This window comes from Callithrix jacchus, chromosome 8 (assembly GCF_049354715.1).
Source record: "Callithrix jacchus isolate 240 chromosome 8, calJac240_pri, whole genome shotgun sequence".
Classification (NCBI taxonomy): domain Eukaryota; kingdom Metazoa; phylum Chordata; class Mammalia; order Primates; family Cebidae; genus Callithrix; species Callithrix jacchus.
In genome coordinates, this window is record NC_133509.1 from 107471213 (window position 1) to 107495346 (window position 24134).

Here is a 24134-nt window from a genome sequence, read left to right on the forward strand (position 1 = left end):
AAACAAGACGAGCCCTCACACCCCACTTGGAAATGAACATGAGGAATCACTGGCCCTTGCAATCTCACGGCCAAACACTGCAGCCCTTCACAGATGGCAATGGTGTCGCTGACCCGCTGTCAATAATAGGATGGGTCTGGAGTGCTTTCTCAGACACAGTGATCAATCTGCCTGGGCCCAACCACACTCTCCTCTAGACCCCTGTACAGTGATATGGATTTTTAAAGAGGGTGAGCTGGAGAACAGGCACACACTATGTAAGGACAGTAAGCAAAGTCACCTAGCCTCACTTGCCCCCCTCACCCTCCTCCTGGTGCCCAGTCACAACTCCCCTCCTAGATCAGGGGGCTTCTCTGCCACCTCTCCAGGACACATACACGACTGGCCTCTCCCGGTGCCTTTATGGCTGATGCACCCGGCCTCATGATTCAGTTCATCGTCTGAGTTTTTGAGAGGATCTCCCACATGGGTTATAGTTGAAGGGCTTGTAGGTTTCCTGGCATAGGGTCATCAAACTCCACCAGTGGGTGCCACAGATGGGAAGCCAAGAACATAGGCGACAGCAGGAGTGTACTGCCTGGGTACCTACCATGGCTCCAAGCCCCAGCAAATGCTGCTCACTTTCACGGTCCCGGAAGGCACCATCAAGAGGACTCAAGGCCTTCGTGTCTACCCTGCATTCCAAACAGGACTCTGCCTTCTTAAGACTCGTTCATTCATTAGATTCGCATTACCCAGATGCTGGGTCACCCTCTATTTGAGTCAACCCACCCTCCCTGTCCTCAGTACACCCCAGTCTACCTTTTCCTTCCCCACGTGAATAAAACCAAGTTCAGGGCAGCCCACTGGAATTAAAAATTGCTCTACCTCAGGGTTTAAATACCTGGTTTTGGTAAGTAAAATTGCCATACCCCAAAAACAGTATCAGCAACACGCCCTCACAAGGGGACCCTCCAGGACTCCCCTAACCTTCCCTGGAGCCCTGGCTTCTCCAGCTGTCCAAAGTTAAGGCTCCCGTATAGCCTGAGATAAACTATTAAGGCGATCAGTTGGGTTGGTCGGTCATGTGGCCTCCGTGGCTCAGGCAACAATTAATCCACCTGTCCGGCTCTCTGTCTCTGTCCCTATCTGTGTGTGTGCGCCTGTGCGTGCCTCTCTGTCGACTGTCTCTCTGCAGGGAAAGTCGCTGGCGGGCAAGCGCCTCACGGGCCTGATGCAGTCCTCCTGACCGTCCCCAGCGCAGGTCCAGGGCCCGGGCCCACGGACCCCACGGGCAGCCGGCGGCGCTCCACCTCCGCGGACAGAGTTTCCTTACGGGGAGATTTGGTCACTGTGAAGGAGAAAGAGTGAGGGCCATGATGGGCGACGGTGGGGAGACCCAGTGGGTGAATGGGGAGGCCAGAAGGAAAGAGTCCACAGAGCCCAGACTCGGCCCGGCGGCGGCGCCTATCGACAGCCCTCTCTTCCTTGTACACTTGTATTCCAACACTCCACCCGCTAAGAGGCCCTGATCCCAGCTCGTTCAGGGCAGAACACGTCACAGGGTTCCTGTCGCAAGTACCACTGAGATTATATTATTATCCTCACTCCCCAGCTGTCCAGGGGCGCTCACACCTTCTGGCAAGTTCAAGAGGGATGAGTGGACCAAGAGCACATCCAATATTATGCATCACCTCCCTGGCACCTCCCATAGTCAGTCACCACATCCCCATCGCCGCCTGTCATCCCTCATGTCTGCATAGCCACCCGGGTGTCACTGCCAGCACCAAGCACCGCTTCCATGTAGAATGTCCAAATCGCGTCTTCAGCAAGAAAGCAACCTCATGGACTGCTGCACCTCCAGTTCTTCCCACCCTCTTTGAGATCAGCATTCAGAGAGGTCTCCACCAGCCTGGTGGCTGCCCTTGGGTCCCATCAAAGGTCTCAAGGGTCCAGTGTTCAAGGAAGCACTGGTGTCGATGACAGAGCTCGTTGTTTCACAGCTGCAGGGATTCTGCTGACCATCTTTTTATAAATTATTTCATAATTTATTCTGGTTTTGCCCCCTTGCTCCTTGGTTTATTCCCTCATGTTTTACTCAAAATAAACATGGCCATGAACTCAGGGGCCGTTAGGATTCTCCCCTCCGGCAGCCCCAGATGGGAGCTGGGAGGGTCCCCAGCCTGGGAGGCAGCTGGATTGCAGGGCTGGCAGCCCCCACGTGGTGGCATCCTGACAGGCGTGGTGAGACCCCTGCTGGTTCAGGTCCCCTTTATGTGTGAAGCTGGGGCAGAGCATGCTATGATGGGACCAGGCCAGACCACAGGGTTCTCCTCCTAGTCTTATCTGAAGGCCCAGCAAAGGCATCCCCACTAAACCAGTTGCCTCGGGGGCAAAAACCTGCGAAAGACCCACCTGTGTTCCCTGTATGTGTGTCAAAATGACCATTTTCATCTCAGCTCTGAGGTAATGTATGTAAAGCACTGGGTCAGGTGCCTGACACATGGAGGTGCTTAGCAAATGGTAGCTAATACTGTCATCGTCATTGTCATTGTGACACCCAGGAGCCCCCAGACAGAGCTGTGTTAAGTAACCTGTTTTGGATTCCAGACATTCACTCCCCCATTTGCTATGACTATCCTCCTTTGATCTATTTTTGGCCATAGGTTAAAACAAAAGTTTCCCTTGGGAGCATATAAACAAAAAACATAGAAGCAATAAAGCGATTGCTGGTATTTCTTTTCTCATGTAGTCAAACTCACCAGCTGGTGACCACCGAAGGCTCAAATTCTTATTTGCAGACCCAGCCTCCTGGGTGCTCCCCAGTGACCCCTCTTTCCACCCTGCCACCTCCGAGTCCTGTCTATGCCTGCTTCCACACAGCCCTGGCCCCCGGGCAGCAGCCTTCTGTCCTCACAGCAATGCCACCATGGGCATTAGGGGTCTTCATTATGTCGTATCCTCGTGAGTTCTTGACTACCATGCCTCAGTTTCCCCCACTGGTAATAGTTCCTCTCTTGGAGGTACAGTGGAAACTAGAGAGATGACAGATCTTGAATCCTCAGTGCTGCTCTGTCTCCAGAGGCAGCAGTATAGACCCAGATTCTTGCTGGACACCTGCACACGCTCAGCACAGAGGCTGGTACTTTGGAGGCACTCGGTAACCACTGGATGAGTAAATGAATGCCATGAAGTCCCATTCCAAGTTACAGGGTCTTTTGACACTCCCCTTTCATCCCATTTCTCTCTGCATAAACCTGTTTCAGAACAAAATTGCAGTCTAAGTTCATCTGCACCTAGCCTTGCCCAAGGATCCCCAGGTTGTGCTGACCCGCAGGCACAGGGCATAGGGCAAAGGGTGTCCCCAAGTAGCAGGCACCTCTGTGCCCTCAGTCATCCAGGGCAAGGGGCCTGGCTGCCCCCTGCTGCTCCCCATGGTACAAAAGGCATTCTAAGCCAGGCCGCAGACAGGGCAGGGTTGGCTTCTCGGCCATTCCTTCTGGCCCCATTCTCCTTCTGACCGGTCTCATCCTGGAGATCCTCAGAGGATCTGCCCAGAGCAAGGAGGACTGTGGCCCTGAGACGAAGCTGGCTGCAGGCTTCCAAGCACCTCTGGGGGCATCCAGAGGGGAGGGTCAGTAAGCACGACAGAGCTAAGGAGACTTCAGATGGGCTCAAACCCAGAGCAATAACCCCTCACACCACCCCCTAGTGAAGGCGCCCATGCTCCCCAGTAGATCAAGCCAGGGGCTTGCAAGAAGGGAGTAGAACTAGGCTGCCAACCCAAGGTTCATCTACCATGCAGACCTTGGTCACGCAAGTACATTTGGAAAATCTAGTCTTGGCCCATCCCCCTTTGGCCTGGTCTACACAGCCAAAACATCAGACTAGATTAGACGTCTGCAGGCAGTTCTGTGGCAAAGCAGATTCCCCTACCCAGTCCTGCCCCCTAGAAACTGCCTTAGCCTCCCTGACTGGGTATGGTCTCTGAACCTAGGACTCCTCCCTATGAGGAAAAATGCTCTCAGCCACAACTTGGCAGCCCCACAGCCACAGCCATAGTGTCAGGGCAGCTGTAGCAAGTGACCACCCACCCATCAGGTTAGATACACCAGGCACTGGCATCTGACTAAAATGCCATCTCCCTACATGGGAAGAGGAAAGCTTGTAGGTTGGCACATATAAATGACCAGCCGCAGCCAGATGGCCTGACCGAAGCAGCAGGAACTCTCCAGACTGGAAAGGAGGCTCCTGCCCTTCCAGAAAGCGATGCATCAGCTTTGTTCTCCTGGGAAGGTGTTGCTGTACCCCAGGAACAAAGCAGGGCCCAACTGCCAGTGCAGTCAGCTGGGCCTGCACTCCAGGCCCACCACCACTGAGCAGTCAGGTGCCCGGCCAGCACCCTGGGAAGGGCCTCTCGCCACTGAGTTGCAGCTTGGACTAGCTAAACATGTGGGGACATGTTCCAGGGGCTTCTTTCCTGGCAGGATTCCCGGGATGTTCAAACTACCTCACCAACAGGACACTGAACCGGGAGCCTGCCACCCAACTGGCCCCCTTGGTGATTGTGGAAGATGACGTTTTTCCTAAAATACATCCCTCCTGTTCTGCTCCAAATACATGAGCTTCAAAAACCACCACCAGGAGAGCCTTCCCAGAAGGAGAAAAGGATTAAGGGCTCTTGGCCTTTGGGCCTTCTAGAATATATTGGAGGGAGGTGTTGCTGCCATGTCGAGGAGCTGGGAAGCTCTGGGCTTGGGGAGGACATGGGGAGGGAGAGAATGTGCCACCAGCCTCGAAAAGGAACTGCCCAAGTTGAATATGTAGCAAAGGCCATGGGATAAGTTGAATAGTGGCCAAATGAATCACTAATAACTCACCATGGGACCCTCTGAAGAGAGGCCTGTGCTCATGTAACCATGGCAACAGCAGATGCCAACAACCTACTCATTAGTACCACCCAGTGATAAGGCATCCCCTGGGCTAGGCCCAGGGGCCATAAAGTAGCAAAGTAGCAAATGTAGCAATAAGGGGCCCAGGTCCATATGGGGTCAGGGTCCAAATGACCAGGCCCTGGCCCTCTCCCCAGCCCCGATGAGGGCTCAGAGCCAGCTGCTGTCAGCTGTCTGGGGCACAAAGTCCTGCCCCACACTGGGCCCCCATCCTATACTCTAAGCCCACTCACCGCATGATCATGGAAACGTCGGAATGCCCTCCTCTTAGTGCATGTGGTTCTCATTAGTTTATTTTTCTGGAATTTGGGGATTGGACCCCAGAACCAAACATGCTGGTACTCTAAAAATAAATAACTTGAACCCACTTCAATCCAGCTAACTCTGTGTGGCTCCTTGGTTTGGGGGTTCGTTGGGCAGGATTTTCCTCTAGAAACATCGACCACCCCTCCCTATACCCTGCCCTTCCCCATTACCCTCCCCCACACACACACACACACCGTTTACTTCTCACTCCCAAGCAGGATGCCAAGCAGCACAGAAAAAGCCAGCTCTCTGGGGCACTGGACTCATCCTGGTAGGTAGAGACAGTGGTGTCACCATAAAGCCAAAGTCCCTGACTCTTCTAGAGTCTCCTTGGCTGGGGAAGGGGGTTCTCCATTCCCCATTGTCTGTACTCAGGTGCAAAATCCTGTGGCTGCTCTGACACCCTCTTGAATAAGATCCCAGGCTCGGAATCCGCTGTATACAGACAGCCCTTCTTATGTGGAGTCTGTTTCCTGAGTGACAGACAGTTGCATTTCCCACTAACGCCAAAGCAGCAGGACTCTGAGCGCCTGAGCATCAGGCCAACAAGAGGAAGATGAGCACAAGGTAAAAGCAGTGCTACTGTACTGCAATCCCTCCATGAACGGTAAGGCCAACAGTTAGCTGCATACTTCGTGGCGGAAATTTTGCTCCTAAAGGTAGAAATGATTTCAGAGGCCTGAGAATGGGACTCTAGCCACAGCTAGAAGGGAACCAACTTGTCTCTAAACCCCTGGGCCAGCCCCTTGTGCAGGATTTTCTGCCCCACAGAGTCAAGATCAAGGTCACATCTGCCTCAGGTCCATAACATGACCCACATCATGTCCTGGCCTGCCCCGAAAGGAGCTATGCTTTCCTGTCCTCTTTGACCATGGCCACCACCTCCAGGGAACCTAGAGCTGCACCTGCTACTCAGCTGGGCCATCTGGCTTAGTTCCAGAATCTTTGCTTATCAGGCTGTTGCGGTGCATGCGCACGGCCCTACTGACCGCCAAGAGGAGAGCTCTGCTTTCAGGTCCAGAATCAAGGTGGAGATTTGAGGTTACCAGTTATAACACAAAAAGCTGCACCCGCCCAAGAATGACAGCTGTCCTGCCGGCTCCCTCTCTTCTTACACTCTTCTGGGGACTTGTGGCCTAACAGGCATGAAGCTGTCCTCTCCCTCGGTGCCAGCCACCAATTGTTCATTGATCCCAGCCTCTGAGGAATCACCGGGGCCTCTGATGGGCGTCTCTGATCCTAGAACTTTTCCTGGGATGTGGCAGCTTCCAAAACCAAGTGGCTCTCTGAGTAGCCTATCTCCTCCTGCCCATGGAGCTCTGCCCAGCAGGCTCTCCCTCCACCTCCCTTCCTTCACAGAAACACCCACATGAACTCCTGGTCTCCATCATGGGACTTCCGACACCTGCAGCTAGGCCCCTTTCCGTGTATCCCACCCTTCAGCACACCCAATGCTGGTTACTGGATCCGCCCCAGACCCCATACACAGAGGCTGCAGGATCTGGCTTATTTTAAGGGGGCCTGGGGCGTGGGATGTATCCACAAGAGCTCCATCTGTCACAGAGCTCTCTGGTACGCTCTCGCTCACTTAAAGCGTGGGCTCGGTTCTCCTCCTCAGAGCCCTGAGCTCTCCTGGCCAGGTCTGGCTTATTTCAGCAGACAGAACAGAGGAACAGCCCGTGAGTGCAGAGCCTGAGCCACCCTTGTTCTGAGTCTTAGTGTCCTCATTTGTGAAACAGTCCAGAGAATTTCAACATCTAGGGTGGCTATGAATTAATCTAGAGGTTTTAGCCTGGGCCTAGCACATGGTAAATGTTCACACAATGGGTGCTGGTGTTAGCAGGAGCCATGTCTGAGATAGGCATTGAAAGGCAGAAAAGGGAGGGTATGTTTGCAATCCCTGCCAGAGGGCAGTTTCCCTGGCAGCCCGCCTCCCACATACCAGCCCTTCTACCAGCCTTCAGACTGTGGGCCTTGTTTGCCTGTGTGGGCAGTGGCCTCTCTCTGCATCTGACAAGGCTCTGGTTCCCTCATTGTGTCACTTGGATGGCCTCAATCAATAACCCTGCATTAATGGCATGAGAAACAGAGTGATGGGCCGGAGGCCTCCTCCCCAGACCCTGAGTGGAAAATGGAAACGCTGGAGATTCACGCTGTCCATCTAGATTCCATTTACCCAATGGGCTTCGTGGCTGCTTCAGTGAGATTTGGATTCTGATCTCTTCTTCCAAAATACTCCATTTCAGGCCAGTGACTCTGCCTTCTGACCTAGGACAGAGACCTGCCTCCATCCTCTGAGAACATCCGGCGTCCAAGGGAACACTTGGACCTCCACAGAAGGGGCAGCCTCGTTCCTACAACTTCCAACCAAGAAAAGAAAGCCTAGTTCTTCTCTTCCTCCCAGTACATCACAGGACTGCCGTGGGTTGGGAAGGGGTAGGAGGGAGCAGGGAGGGAGGGCACATTTAAAAAATGAGACCAGTCTCTGGATATCGCCTCCTGTGGCCTCACCTGTGATCGCACCCTCCGTGGAGAACACTGAATGTTAACACAGGGAGGAACCTTTGAGATTTTTCTGGTCTGAGTGTGTGTGTGTGTGCACACATGTGTGTGTGTGTGCGCGTAAGAGACTTAGTTTATTAAGCTATAATTTACCTACATTAAAATTCACCGTTTTATATTACAACACTTACCAGTTTTGACAAATATATACAATGATATAACCACCACTGAAAATCAATATAGGGAATAATTTCATACCCCTAAACGTTCCTGTCCCCCTTTAGTTAATTCCTTCCCCCTGCCCCTCTGTTCCTGGAAGCTGCTGGTCTGTTTTCTGACTCTGTAGTTTTGCTTTTTTTAGGAAGCCACATACAGACCAAGCACAGTGGCTCACGTCTGTAATCTCTGAACTTTGGGAGGCCAAGGCAGGTGGATTACCTGAGGTCAGGAGCTTGAGACCAGCCTGGCCAACATAATTAAATGCTGTCTCTACTAAAAATACAAAAATTAGCCAGGGTGGTGGCAGGCACCTATAATTCCAGCTACCTGGGAGGCTGAGGCAAGAGAATTGCTTGAACCCAGGAGGTGGAGGTTGCAGTGAGCTGAGATCACACAATTCCACGGCAGCCACAGAGCTGGGCAACAGAATGAGACTGTCTCAAAAAAAAGGAAAGGAGAGGGGAGGGCAGGGCCACATCCAAAGAGTCATACACTATGTGACCCTAGCCTGGCTCCCCTCACTCAGCTAGTGCACACTGTTGCCTGTCTAGGTAGCACGTTCCTCAGCCTTTTGTTTTATCCATAAAGAAACTGTGGCTATAGTGGGAAGAGCAGAGGGAGCTGGAGGAACAGGGGTTAGCGTTCAGGTCATGACTACCACCCAGATCCTCAGGCTGGTTGGCCCTACTTCTTCACAAAAGTCACCTTTTTAACCCCCTTAAGCCTGTGAGCCTCACAACTGTAATCCCAGCACTTTGGGAGGCCAAGCTGGGCTATCACCTGAGGTCGGGAGTTCGAGACCATTCTGGTCAACATGGTGAAACCCCATCTCTACTAAAAATACAAAAAAAAATTAGCCAGGCATGGTGGTGTATGCCTGTAATCCCAGCTACTTGGGAGGCTGAGGCAGGAGAATTGCTTAAACCCAGGAGGCGGAGGTTGTGGTGAGCCAAGATCGCGCCATTGCACTCCAGCCTGGGCAACAAGAGCAAAATTCTGTCTCAGAAAAATGCTGTGAGCCAGTGTGAGAAAGCACATGATCACAGAACCTGCACAAGGAAGAGAATGCATGCTTTCTTCATCTGACAGAAGTTACTTAGAGTGAGCCCTCTGTATCCACAGTTTCCATGGATTCAACCAACTATGGATGAAAAATATTTGAAAAAAATTAAAAAATAATACAACAGTTAAAAATACAAATTAAAAAACCTTACAGCATAAAAATTATTTATACAGCATTTACATTGTATTAATTACTCTAAGTAATCTAGAAATAATATAAAGTATATAGGAGGATGTGCCTTGGTTACAGACAAATACTATACCATTTTCTAAAAGGGAATTTAGGCTCCTCAGATTTTGGTATCTGTGAGAACAGTGGGGAGTCCTGGAACCAACTCCCCGAAAAATATTGAGGGACAACTGTACCTGGAAACAGAGGGAAGCAGTGGTGCTTATCAGAGTGGGAAATGGAACTATACAGGGGCACAAGGGGGTGATGGAATTATTCCCTATCTTGATTTGTGGTGGTGGTTACCTCATAGTATAAGCAATAGTGAATAGCAGAGTGAGGCATTATCTGTTCAGTTAGTAGGCAGTGCTTGGTGCAACTCTAGGTTGACTGGCTCCTACCAGTAACTCTGAGCTCTCCCATGCCTTCTCCAAATAGATTAACACAGATTTAACAAAGTGATAAAAGCTAACTGGAAACAAAGTGCTGGAATAGACCCCAGGGACATGGGGATCCAGGGTAGAGTGAGGCAGCCATGAAAACCAGGTCAACTGGAGGAGATGACTCAGGAGTCCCCTCAGTGAGAGGTCTAAAAATTCACAAGTTCCAAATAATTGGAGTTTTGCTAAGCATCATTATTTAAATATATTTAATATGTTTTGATCCATTGCATTTATTGTCCTTATTGATGTCCCAAGTACCTTATCTTCGGCCACTGAGGGCCTGAGTCTTTAGACATGACCTTGATAATCTTTGAGAATTTCACTGCTATCTGGTATGACAGCATAATCCAGACCTGTCTTGTACATTTCCTCTCCCATACCCAAGTTTCAAGTGAGTGAAAGTCTATGAATATGTAGCTATAAAATTAGAGGGTCCTGTGATGGACTTTTCCTATGTAAACTGAATCCCCCATGCCTACAGATTATTAGAATTGAAAATTCCTTTAACAATCAGCCAGTCCAGAGCCTTCATTCTACAGAATGGGAAACAGACACCCAGAAGCATCAAGTGACTTACATAAGGTTATACAGGCTTATTTCAGTGCAAGGATTAAAGACTAGGGTCCCTGACTCCCAGTCTCATGCTTCCCATGGCCTTTCCTCTCCTAATATGTCCTCAGCCCATCTAGTCAGACAATTCCACCCAAGCCACGCCCTAGCCTTGCTGTGTGTGCTGAAAGGTGGACATAAAAAGCAGAAATATCCTGATTTCAAAACTCATGACAAGGCTACAGTAATCCAGACAGGACAGTGTAGTACTGATAAGAGGACAGACATGTAGATAGATGGAACAGAACTGAGAGTCTAGAAATAAACCCATGCATTTATAACCAGCTGATTTTTAACAAAAGTGCCAAAATAATTCAATAGGGGAAAGAATCATCTTTTCAACAAATGGTTCGGGGATAACTAAACAAAATGGAAGTAGAAAAATGAAATTTGATTCCCTACCTCATACCATATACAAAAATTAACTGAAAATGGTTAAAAGACCTAATACTATCACACTGTTAGAAGAAAACAGAGAAGTAAATCTTCATGATCTTGGATTAGGCAATGGTTTCTTAGATAAATCACTAAAAATACAAACAAAAGAAAAAAATAGATAAATTGAACTTTAGCAAAATTTTAAACTGTTGTGGTCTAAAGAACACCATCAGTAAAGTGAAAAGATATCCCAAATTGGGAAAAAATATCTGGCTATCAAGGTATTTATATTCAGAATATATATAACTTTTAAAATTCAGTAATAACACAAATAATTCAATTAAATGACGGGCAAAGGATCTATACAGAATTTCTCTAAAGAAGATACACAAATGGCCAACAAGCACAAGAAACGATGCTCAACATCATTAGTCACTAGAGAAATGCAAATAAATTCCATGATGAGATACCACTTCACAACCACCGGGATGGCTATAATGAAAAAGGCGGATTTTGACAAGTGTCAGTGAGGTTGTAAAGAGTTCTGGAATATAAAATGGTAGGAATGTAAAATGCTGCAGCCGCTTTAGAAAACAGTCTGAAATTTCCTCAAAATGTTAAAAATAGAGTTAACTCTATGACCCAGCAATTCCATTCCTAGATATATTCCCAGGAGAAATAAAAAAACAGAGCCATGCAAAAATTTGGACACAAATTGTTTATAGCAGCATTATTCATAATAATCAAAAAATGGAAACACTTCAAACATCTAAAACAATTCAACTGGTAAATGGGTTAAACAAAATGTGACATAATCATACTATGGAATATTATTTGTCAATAAAAAGGAATGAAGTATGGATACATGTCACAACACGGATGAAACCTGAAAACATTATGCTAAGTGAAAGAAGCCAGTCACCAAAGATGCCACATTGTATGATTCCATTTACATAGAATGTCCAGAACAGGCAAATCGATAGAGAGAGAAAGGAGACTGGTTGTTGCCTAGGGACAAGGAGATTGGTGGGGCGGAAATGAAAAGTCACTGCTGATAGGTATGGAGTTTGAGGGGTGATGAAAATCTTCTAAAACTTATTGTAGTGATGTGTACAGATTGTACAAAACTCTGTGGATATACTTAAAACCATTGACTTATACACTTGAAACAAATAAATTGTATGGTATGTGAATTACATTTTAGTAAAGCTGTTAAGAAAAACAAAAAAAAGAAAGAGGGAGGGAAGGAGGGAGGGAAGGGGACCAGGAAAGGAGAGGGAAGAGAGAAAGAAAAAGAGAGGGAGGGAAGGAGAGAGAGAAAAGAGCTAGCTACAGATCACAACGAATCCAAGCCTGTTTCTCGAAGTCGCCAAGAGAACAGGGCTGCTCCCTAGAGAAAGAAGGTAAGGCAGCCACAGAGGACTTTGAATCCTGCATAGTGCCAAAGACAGGATTGGAAGGGGCCAGGACATCCCAGAGCGAGTGGTCTTAAGCTGTCTCTGCCCACAATGGAGATTGAAGCCCTTGAGCCCCCTTATAGGAAAAAAAGAATTTAATTAGATGGATTATTGGTCAGCAGCATAAGAGAGCTACTCACATGCCCACTTTGTGTCAAATAAAAGCCTTGTTTCCTAAAGCTTGAAGCCCCAGGGACACTTGAGCTGTAAGAACAGACACCCTGGATGGAGAGTGGGAAGACTTGGTTCACCACTAACAGTGGGGCTGTAGGCAGCTGGTACCCCAGCTCACCTGGGGCAAATGTTTAACAGAAAGAGTCATAGGCCCCACCTCCAGAGATTACAAATCAGGAAGTTTGAGAAGGACCCCAGGAATCTACATTTTTAACAAGTAATTCTGGGTGATTCGGATGCACAGGCAGATGGCAACCATGAACCAGATGCCCTGTGTTTCCTTTCAGCTTGAGAACACTAAGACTCCGGGAAAGGAGTCAGATTGAAGTCCATAATAGATAATACCTCCTATTCGCCTCTTCTCCAACCAGAGATGCCCACCTCCATCTACCCCAGTCTGTGAGCCGTGGCCTTGCTGCATCCAGAATTTCTCTAAACCGGTTCCAACCACCTCTGCTTGCCACCCTCACAAAGCTGTTCTGCAGCAACCAATCCTGGGTTCCCTTCCTGGGAGGGAGGCCCTCAGTTAGGGGTTAAGGAGGATGCATATACACATGCTTGCACACACACACACATGCACACACACATGAATGCACACATACACACACAACTGCGAGCTGATCTATTGAGTTAAATGCTCCTATTCATGCAAGACTTTGCCAAGGTGAACTCAGCCCTCAGATAAATGCATCAAGTCAGAAACAAAGGGAAAACATTGGGTGCAAACCAAAAGATAAATTACAAATTGGATTAGTGGATCGTCCTCTCGCTCTGCTGAGGAAGCATGCTATTAGCTATCCAGACATGCCTAGTGGTTTGCAACAACCCCCCACACACACAAATACACACACATGCAACATCCATAGTGCCCATCCCCGGTCAGACACAAAGCAGAGGTGACATTGACACTTCTCATTCATAAGCCTTCAGCACTCAGACTCATGGCTGCTCTCAGGATTCCAAGCTTTGGGCAGGAAAAAATGAACTTTCTCTTTGGCTCTCTCCCAGGGTGCCAGCTGGTGAGCCCACAGAACTTCTGCCAGTTCACTTGCACAGTGTTCTGTGACTTTCCTCAGTCCCTGCTGCCTCCTCCCGCCCCCTCCATGGCCCAGCCTCCTGCTACAGCAGAATAGAAATGACCACTCCAGCAATCTGCCCAGCAAAGAGGAAGGCAGGTGTGTGTCTCCTCCCAGAAAAAGATAGGAGTGAGGCCGGGCTTGGTGGCTGTCCTGATAATGACCCAGGGGGCAGGTCTGATGGAAGGTATATCTGAGGACATTTAAGTCTATGAGTGCTTATTGAGATTGGCCACGTGGCAGGCGTTAGGCTACCTACTAAGCTCAGAGAGTTGAGTGAAAGTGGTTCTTGTCCTCAAAGACCACACCTTCTAGTAGAAGATATAGATACGTAACCTACCATGATGCAAGTAAAAGGGGCATAGGTACAAATAGAATGTACATGGCAAGAGGCAACTCACTTGACCTAGGAGGAAGTGGGGAAGGGGGTAGCATGAAAAGCCCCCACCTGGAGAGGGTGCAGTGGGTGGACTCCATGAGCAGAGTGTGCAGTGTGGGGAACTGGAGTAGGCATGAAGGCTGAGAAAGGACAGGTCATGATGGCTCAAACCAGGTTAGGGACTAGCTGGGAGGGTGCAGAGAGGGACAGATTCATGAGATGCTGCAGTAGGATGTAAAGCCCCTGGCGACTCAATGTGGAGGTTGGAAAGGGAGAGGTGGGTGTTGCGGATTTCAAAGAATTACAGTGCCGATTGCTGGGGTGGTCACTCCTATTCTGCTGTAACATGAAGCTGGGCCACGGAGGGGGTGGGAGGAGGCAGCAGGGACTGTGTGGAGCCAGCAGATACCAGAGCAGATTCCAAAGCGGGTGAGGATAGAGCTGGCAGCCTAGGGGCAAGCTTTCTGGAAATAGAAGCTGTAAGGTGGGTAAATGATAGAAGGTAGCATTCAGAGTGTGTTGTTTCAGAGGTAGAGCAATTGTGAAGCACCCAGGTGTATGCCATGGGGTAGCTGGACTGGAGAGGCATGCAAAGGTCATGATGGAGAAGATGAAGGTCCTGGCAGCAGGGATTGTGTAGGTCATCAGGGGACACTGGGGTTACTCCAAATGACAGCAGGATGTGGAATGGAGGAAGAGGCTGGAAGCCGGGGCTGGTGCCCTTGTCCTGCAGGAATATGGAAATGTGACCTGGATGTCTGTGGGTGAGGGCATTGAGGATGAGGAGAGGATAGAATAACCAACCAGTGTTCCTTCAGAAGGAGATAGGGTCCTGGACAGAGCTCACAGGTTGGTGGCCTGAAGGCAGCAAGGACAGCAAAGGGATGGGCATGCTTCCAGCTTCATCCAGATGGCCTGCAGAAGGACATCTGGAACAAAGCTTTCTCCACCACCTCCATCAGTTCTGCAAATAATGTATCAGATATTTCAAAATAACGAAAAGAGAAGGTTTTGAATACTCCTACCACAAAGAAATGATAAATGTTTAAGGTGATGAAATTGCAGATTGCTCTGATTTGATCATTACACAATGTATACAGGTGTCAAAACATCCATAATGTATACCATAAATATGTGCAATTATTATGTGTCAATTAAAAATAAATGTATTTTTAAAAGCAATCCCATTTTTAAGCCAGCCTGTCTGAGCGCCAGATCGGCTTGCCTTTGGCTCCCTGACCACATTCTGGCCTGGCATCCCACCCATCCTTCCTGAATGTCTTCTCAGATGGCCAGAGCCAGAGGTTCCCATTCCTGTCTTCAGGGGACATCTTGTAGAACTGCCTCACAAGCATGGCAATCTGATGCCAACAGCCCTTTGATTTTTCAGTCATTGGGCACTTCCCTAGATTCTAGGTGAACTGCCTCATACCAAATTCCAGTCTCCTCGAATGCAATTGGGGAAAGCTCTCTTGTCACATTTTACTTTCCTTTCCTTGAAAGTACCACTTTTATTCTCCCAGTTTTTCTATATAGGATATTTCCTCCAGGTCCTATGAAACCAGCTGAGACACGTCTCTGTTTGGCCAGGTAAGGGAGGATATATTGTGGAGTTCCCAACAAGGCAGGATTGTACATGGTTCTCCTCCCAGAAAGTACACACGGAGTCTCCATTGAAAAGCATTATCCTATCTGTAGTAGAAATAAAATAAATGGTGATAGTATGTAGCAAAGGGACCCATGTTTCCAACGCAATGATGTCATTCCTTTCATATACTATTGGCAGCAGACAGATTGCGACACATCTGTAATCTCATAGAATGCTTTCAGCACCTTGAAACATAAACCCTTTTGTCTGTTCATTTTAGCCATTTGGAACAGAATTATTTGCAAAAAAAATTATCAAAATGTGTATCTGTTATGACATCGTTTTGTGATAACAGGCATGTGATGCTTGTTCTTTGACCCATGCTGTGATCCCATGATGCAGACAGATTTGGGGAGCTAAAATCTGGCTCTCTTCTCCCCCACTGTCAATCCAGGCTTCTCAGCATAATGGATCCAGCTGCCCCTTTCCAGCCTCTCAATGCTTCTAACCTGCTGTCCACTATACCTTGCAAGAACTGATGATTTTCAGAGAAGAACCAAAATATTAGTAATGTTAATGTTAGTAATATTAATTTACACCAAATTCTAAAACTGGGCTCTGGGTTGAGAGCCTAAGGCTTCAAGATGCCCTGTGCCTTTCAGGTGTAGTAAACACATGCGCTTGTGGAAGCCTTTGCGTCTACACAGAGAACTCCTTCCTTTCATTTCTGGAACATCAGTATAATCTGTATAGTGAGACTGTGGGAAGAGGGCCCCAGGCACATGAGGCTGAGCCCCATTTTATCTACTAAAGTCATCTTCATGCATATCTGCACTGAAGTTCCCAACAGGGGGCTGCAGCAGGCAGGTCTATTATTTGACGATAACAATGGAGCCTGAACTGCCTTCATTATAATCAGTAACTCCTGAGTGATACAATATTACCAATCATTTCTGTTGCCCAAAATTCTCTACTCATAGCCATATGTAATTCATATCAATAGGAAAATTTTCTGAGAAAATAAGTTAAAAGTTTGAAATGTGATCTGCTAAGGGCGGTCCTCTATGGCTGAATTCTAGACATCAGAGCAAAGAAGAAACAGAGTATTCTCTCGTTTAAACATGGCCAGGGTTCCACACTCCTGCAGCATCCACCAGCTCTTAGTACTGACCGTTTACTCTCTCTCTCCCACCCTTTCTACCTCTGTATTGGCTCCTTTTAACCCCACCTCTGAAAAACACCCATATTGAGTGCAGTTCCAGTTCTTACTATCCTGCCTGAGGAAGAGCTGAAATGTCACCAGGGAAACATCAAGACGCATGTAATTTAAAGAGAGCTGGATTCAGGTTTACCCATGTACTTAATGAAAATGCCCCTAGTGCTCCAGGTACACAGGCTGCTGGAAGCACTGCCTACCTATCAGGCAACTCAAGGCTGCATGGTGACTTCTCTGTCCTACATCCTTGGAAGGAGTCCAGCTCAGCCCTCACAGGAGAAAGCCACTTCTCCATAGCACTGAGCTACTATTTCCAGATCTGAGGGACACAGGAAGAGCAAGATTGGTGATGATCTAACCTGAGCCATCGGCCCCAGTAACAAATGGGCTTTTTGCTTTCAAAACCCAGAATACGCTTCGCTTTAAACAGAAAAAGAAGTCAGAGCTAAGACTCCCAGCATGAGCTACCTTGAGGCAGACTGCAGAGACTGCATGAGTGGCTGGGGAATTGGCACAGGATAAAAGCCTTTCCTCTCCCTCCTTGACCTCTAAATGCTCCAGCCCTCAGAGTAAGTGGCCAAAATGACCTGACCTTCCCTTAGGCCTGGATTCTCTCTCTTTAACCCGGAATGCAAAGAGCCGGATCTATCTGCTCTGACCATTAGAACTTAGATTTCCTCATTTGAAAGCTCCTTCTTTTACTAATTTCAGGAAAGGAATGCTCTTTGAATTTTTCTTGGGCTTTAGAGAACCTTCACCATTTTCTGGGACATGTTCACATCTTCCTCCTCCCATAGGACATGCCTCCTGTAATGGCATCTGTGAGTCCCACCTCCTCACATAAAAGACCTCTAATCCTCCTCCTTCACCTTCTGTGCCCCACCTGTCATCAAATCCTGTGACATCTGTGTTCACTCCATCCCTTCCTACTTCCTCTGAGCTGAGGTCCAGAACTTGACCTTCACTATTTGCAATAACATCCCTGTCCCATCAAAAGCTCCTAGAACTAGAAAAATATCTGTTTCCTACTTAAAACATCTCAGTGGCTCCCTAATGCCATCAAAACTCACTCAGTACAATTTCTCAGGCATGAATTGAGCACCAATGATGTGTAGGGCACTGGGGTAGCGTTGGGATACAAAGTGAATGAGGCACAGTCTGAGCCCTTCAAGAGTTCACAGTGAGACAGGCACACAGCGGGTATGGTTTCCTAGGAAAAGTGCAAAAGTAAAAGGGACTATAAAAACATTTTGGAGTCCTGGGGGCCAAGGGTTAGAAGAAACTACAGAATACTGGTGATATTTGAGCTAAGGCTTAATGGGTGAGTAAGTATTTGTCAAGTGGACACTAATGAAAGGGATGCTGAGGGGTCTTTCAGGGAGAGGAAATGGCTTGGGTAAAGCTGTAGAATTATGATCATTGATGGCATTTGGGGAATAAGCAAGTGGGGTGGTGTGAGAGGCTGGAGAAGGGGACCCTAGATGAGATGAAGTCTGTAATCCTTAGAAAAATGTATCAACCTGTGTATCAACTACCTGCATCAGCCTATGCTCCTATCTCATCTCTAGCTACTCCTTCCACTGTACCTAGTTCCCAGTGTCTGTCTGTTTCCCCGCCATGCTTCAGATCTAACTGACTGGGTACTTGATCAATGGCCTATCTACCCTAAGGAAAAGGGATGACTCCAGTGTGCTCACCACAGGAAATCAGAGGAGAACAAGCCCAGGTCCTCCTTGACCACCACCTGGAAGTCCCTGAGTGGGTCAGGGCCTCTAAATGGGTAATCATTGTCCCTGGCCATCACTGTCATGTGCCACCTGTACCATCTTTAGTAAAAGACCATCTAAATCAGGCCAGAGCACAGCACTCTGTCTTGGCTGTTGCACCAGACAAAAAGCCAGTCAGCCAAATACTAACAGTGATCAGAATGCATCCCTCCTCCACAGCTCTATCATGGGGCTATGGAAGAACAGGAAATGTCCAGTCCTGTTGCCCTGAGACACTAAAGGGAAGCCTGTGGACCTGTCATCGGGGGCATCTCTCTTGGGGTGAGGCATTCCCGCAGCCCAAGGATAATGACATCAAGTGACAATGCCCGGCCCCTCTGAGCATCCTGAAGACTCATTCCTTAGAATATAGGCTGTTCAACACTCACCAGTTTGACATAGGAAACTAGGAAGGGACAGCAAAGGGTGTCAGCCCTGATCACTAGGTATTCATAATCTCACGGGATAGGTGAGATCCAGGAAGAGCAACAAGTAAACATGGCAGCATATAAGGTGCCACCTGGAGGCCATTGTCATAACTAAGCTCTTCAGACAGTAAAAGTCATGTTAGTGTGGACTGGGCCATCAGGGATGGGTTCAAAGAGTAGAAGGGTGGAGCATGAATGGAATCATAGAGATTGGGTGAGATTTAGACAACAGGAAAGAGGGACAAAGTGCAACCCAGGGGGAATAATACCAGCTACAGCACAAATGAGGACACCTAGCCTCTTCAATTGGAAGACACTTTGCTGTTCATCCATTCAAATTCTTAGCTACTGTAAAAATCCTTCTCAGCATCGTGACCATCCAACCTCTTAACTTAGTGCTGTAAGAGTAAGAGGCAATAATTAATGGAGGGAAAGTACGACAAATGCAAATTCCTCTGTTCTGCCTCTCCTGGCAGAGACACCTTTCTCCAAGTGGCCAGCATCCTAAATCTTAAGATGTCCTGCCTCGTGACTCAGAGGACACCACTTCCCTAGACCTTATATCTCAGCAAAAATGCCCTCCCCCACCCAGGGTGACAGCTTTGCCCTGCAGGAGAGAAGCAAGCAGCTCCTATCTTTGGCATCCATATTCATGGAGAATTGTTCTTGTTCTGACCTGTAGCCCTGAGTGGGAGCTGAGGCTGATGGTCCCCAGAAGTGCACTTTAGGAATTAGCCCACAGCCATCTGCCTTTTTTCTAAGTAGGAAAAGGCCCTGGGAGGAATGCACAGCTGTTCTCATTGCAGTCACAGGGAAGCATGAGATAGGGCAAGGAGAAAGGGAGGCGACACCTTTCGGAGCCAAGGCCAAGAATGTTTGAAGATTATTAGTGTGGCTGTAATCGGGCTATTAGCGAAATGCAGGTGGAGCATGGAGTGGCTTTGAAATGGCTTTTCAGAGAAAGCAGAGTCTATGTTGGTATAATCTATGCATGTGATCTCTTTCAAGCAGCTCTTCAGCTTCCTACACAGCCAAGATAGGACTCAGGTCTCCAGCTAACCATGGTCAGAACTACTCACTTCCCTGGGCCTCAGGAGTAAACAGGATCTTCCAGGAAAAGTCCTGCCCTCAATCTACTCTGCCTGCCTTATGGCAGCAAGTGCAAGCCATGAGCCACCTTCTCATATTGAGTCAGAGTCCAGAGTCCCTGCAAGGGTGGTTGGCTCAGGAACACTTCTCTTTAGTTCACAGGCAAGTAGCCTCATTCTGCGCCCCAGGGTTGGCAGTGTCTAGTGCCCAATGCCACATGTGACCATCCCATCCCCTTCAGGCTGTCTAAGGGGAATCAATGGCAGTCTCATGTCTGGGGCAGCCTCTTGAGAGGAGAGGGATCCTCAGAGTCCCCAGTAGATGAAGCCCCCTGCCCAGCTCCTTCTGGCCACTTAGTAGATCCAGGCCGCCTTCTTCAGAGGCTATAGAAAGAGGAAAGTATGTTTCCACCAGCTGCTTCTTTGAGTTCCTTGCCTTAGTTCATGGCACCCCAGCCATCCATACCCTCAGGGCTACGGTTTGGCTCTCATCTTTTCCTTCATCTGCCTCCACATCCAGTCAGTCGCAAATTCTGTTTTTATATCTTTCAGGCCAACTACATTCCTCCTTCCCCAGTGCCACTCAGGTTGATTCCAGCTCTTACCACGACAGCTCAGCAGGGTCTTCTGCATGCAATCCAGTCCTCTTCAATCCACTTTCCACGCTGCAGCCATAATCGCCTTCTAGAAATTTCAGGTCTGATCCTGTAATGCCTCTGATCAATCCTTCAATAGCTTTTATTGCCCTTAGGATGTGTGTCCAAATGCCTCTCTGATCCCTTGCACATGCGTGAACCTAGCTGCTGCCATACTGAAACTACCCATGGTGTCCCAGTGGTTCTTCTCTCATTAGCAGCCTATGCACATGCTGCCCCTTTGCCTGGAACACTTTCCCTTGTCCCCCTACTAGACCAAATCCTATTCCTCCTCTAGAACTTGATCACAAGAGCCTTTTCTCTCTAGAAACCTCTGATTCCTCTTTCCTCCAAACTTGGGATAAGCGTCTTAGTCTGTTTCATGTTATTATAACAGAATACATGGGGCTGCATAATTAATCAATAAAAAGTTATATTTAGCACATGGTTCTGCAAGCTGGGAAGAGTATAGCCCTGGCTTCTGGTGAGAGCTTTCCTGCTGATCACAACATGGCAGATCAAAGGGGAAATGGACACGTGCAAAGACACAAAACCCAGAGGTTTCCTGGCTTTATATCGACCTACTTTCATGGGAACTAATTTGTTTCCCAGGGAAAAAAATCCAGTCTTGCCCGAGGGAGAACTCACCCACTGCCAGGAGAAAGCACCAAACCATTCATGAAGGATCTGCCCCCATGACCTAAACACCTAAGACAGACCCTACCTCCCAATGCCACCATATTGGGGATCAACTATCAACATGAGCTTTGGTGGAAACAAACCATAGGCAAAGCACAGCTGGGTCTGCTTCCTGAGCTATTACAGTGTATTAATCTGTAACACCTATTTCCCCCACCTGCCTGTGGGCTCCTACAGGGCAAGGATGCTATTGTAGTCAACTTTGTATCCCCTGTGTCTGTTACAGCATGGAACAATAACCATTTCAAAAGTATAAATGATTGCATTTATGAAAAAACAATGGAGAAGACTGGAAATCACCCAATGGGACAATAGCTTGGGATAAACATAACTGAAGATTAGGATGGCAGAATCACGTGGAAACCAAACATGGAAAACTGAGACATGTTTTCAAATGGAATACCTGTAGCTTAGGGTTTCCCTTACAGTTTTGGCTGGTGTGTTCCAACTAGACCCATGCAATAAAAGGCGTGTACTCTTGGTTCTGTGAGTCTTATCCCTGACCCAAAGAACAACATCTGTTCATTAGCGTGTAGTGTAGCCTGACTAGGTAGTGGATGCATGACGTGGCTATGATGCCATCACTAGGGGAATGGTCACAGCCTCTGCCCCGTCTGGTTTTTATCATGGTGTGATGATTGATTTTAGGCATCAACTTGACTGGATTAAGGGAAACCCAGAGAGCTGGTAAAGCATTATTTCTGGGTATGTCTGTGGGGGTGGTTCCTAAAGAGATTGGCATTTGAATCAGTGGACTAAGTTTAAAAAAAAAAATGCCCTTACTTTTTATGCAAACATACTATCTAATCAGCTGAGGGCCCAGGTACAACAAAAGGGCAGAGGAAAGGCAAATTCACTCTCTTCCAGGACTGAGACACTCTTCTTCTCCTCCTCCTTTGGACACTGAACTCCAGGATCTCCAGGCTTCAGACTGAGATTTGCACCAGCAGTTCCCCCAGGGTCTCGGGCCTTCAGCCTCAAACTGAGAGTGACACCCCCAGCTCTCCTGCTTCTCAGGCCATGCTACTAGCTTCCCTCATACAAGCCGTGAGCCACCTTCTCATATTGGGTCAGGCTCCAGCTCTCAGAACACCTGTCATGGGACTCCTTGGCCTCCATAATGGTATGAGCCAATTCCCCTAATAAGTCCTCTCACATATCTATCCAGATCTAGATGGATGGTTGATTGATAGATGGATGGATGACAGATCCTATTGTTTGTTTCTCTGGAGAATCTTGACTAGTACACATAGTAACATTGCTGTGTCAAGATGAGCTTTGGACTGGAGTAAAATAATCTTTGACATATTTGTCCACTCTCAGAGTGTTGTTCTCAGAGTGGATAAATGGTATTGCAAGAAGAGTTTTCTGGGCTAGTGTTTGCTGGTTCCATGAAGAAGCGAAGGGAGGCTGATTAAATCACAACCAAGTCACAAAGTGGAAACTGCTTCCCTCTGGCTCAGCCTTCTTCTCGGGCCAGCTTCTCTGCCAAACCTTCTTGATAACCCAGGCCTCACCAGGTCTCTTTAATAAGCTGGCAGATGTGTTCAATGCAATGCTGGCAAAATGTCATACAGGTGGCTACCCATATGGTGCCAGTTTGGATCTGACTCCTATAAAAAATTCTGGAATCCCACTCAGCCATGAAGGGCACCCGCCAGCTTCCTGCACTGGGTCCAGAGCTGACTGCTCATGGGGACACAGGTGGAAAGCAGGTGTTTCACATAAATGGACCACCCTCTGCTAATCACCACTAATCAAGCCAGTGGTGCAGGAGAAAACAAAATGAGAAAGGATGATCATCCAAGAGGTGAAATGAACTGGTGGCCAAGGAAGCAGGGGGTGCATCTGGATTTCATAACATAAATGGCCATATTTCAGGCAGGCTTTGCTTTAGAGCAAGCCAGGAACTCAGAGACAGGGGATGTGGGCTTCAAATTTCATTCCAGTGGGTACCTTGTCTGGGGTGTTCAATCTAGTAAGTTCAATCTAATAAAGATCAACAACAGCCAATGGCAGATTCACTTAGCCATTCAATGTATATTGAACACTCATGGGCCAGGCATCACTCTGAGTGCTGGGGACAGACAGAATGGCGAACAATTTTCACAAAACCTCCCTTTTTTTTTTTTTTTTTTTTAAGAAAGAAAGAAAGAAAAATAGGAGTGAAGGAGAAAGAAAGGGAAGAAAAAGAGGGAGAGAAAACGGGAATGTAACTTTATTCTAAAAATGGGTATTAATAATGGCCGATCAATATTTTGTGTATTTAAGGTGGAGAATGTATATTTTGTGTATTTAAAATGGAGAGCTCTATAAATATTCATTGAGTTTACTTGTGCCGGATCTGAGTTCAAGTCCTGGATATCCTTATTCATTTTATGTCTGGTTAAGTCTAAATCTCTTTATGAGTCTTATGTATCTGGGTGTTAGGATCGTTAGCTCTTATTGTTGCATTGATCCTTTTACCACTATATCTTTGTTGCTTTGAAATCTTTTTTATCAGATGCGAGAATTGCAACTCCTGCTTTTTATTTATTTATTTTTGCTCTCCATTTGGTTGGTAAATCTTTCTCCATCCCTTTGTTTTAAGTCTTTGTGTATCTTTGGATGTGAAATGGGTCTGGATGTAGCATATCGTTAGGTTTTGGCTGTATCTTTTGATTGGGGGATTTAGTCGACTTAAATTTAGGGTTACTGCCATTTGATGTTAACTGGCTATTTTACATCAAAGAATGGATAAAATAGCCAGTTAACATCAAAACCTCTCTTTTTAAGAGATTTGTACTTCAGTCAGGGGATGACAGAGAGATAAACACAGGAAAATGTCAGGTAGTAATAATTGCCATGCAGAAAAGTAAAAATGGGTGACATGATAGGGGCTGGATGGGTACTTTAGATGGGGTGGTCAAGGAAGTCCTCTCTGAAAAGATGACATTTGAAGCTGAATGACAATCTGAATGACAAGAAGGGACCAGCTAACCATACAGAGGTTGGGAAAAGAGCCAGTGA

The 24134-nt window shown here is 47.5% G+C and overlaps 2 protein-coding genes across 18 annotated transcripts in view; one reads left to right on the top strand and one right to left on the bottom strand.

Moving 5' to 3' along the window:
- Positions 1 to 5313, top strand: part of RGS6 (regulator of G protein signaling 6) — a 635569-nt gene extending 630256 nt beyond the window's left edge. For all 12 annotated transcript variants that reach the window (XM_035260909.3, XM_035260914.3, XM_009006271.5 and 9 more), the window contains one exon: positions 1178 to 5313. In XM_035260909.3, coding sequence (XP_035116800.1) covers positions 1178 to 1350 — 173 coding nt within the window. In that variant the 3' untranslated portion in view covers positions 1351 to 5313. The remainder of the gene's footprint in view (positions 1 to 1177) is intronic.
- Positions 1 to 24134, bottom strand: part of LOC144577438 (uncharacterized) — an 86529-nt gene that overhangs the window by 51025 nt on the left and 11370 nt on the right. The gene's annotated exons all lie outside the window — the stretch shown is intronic.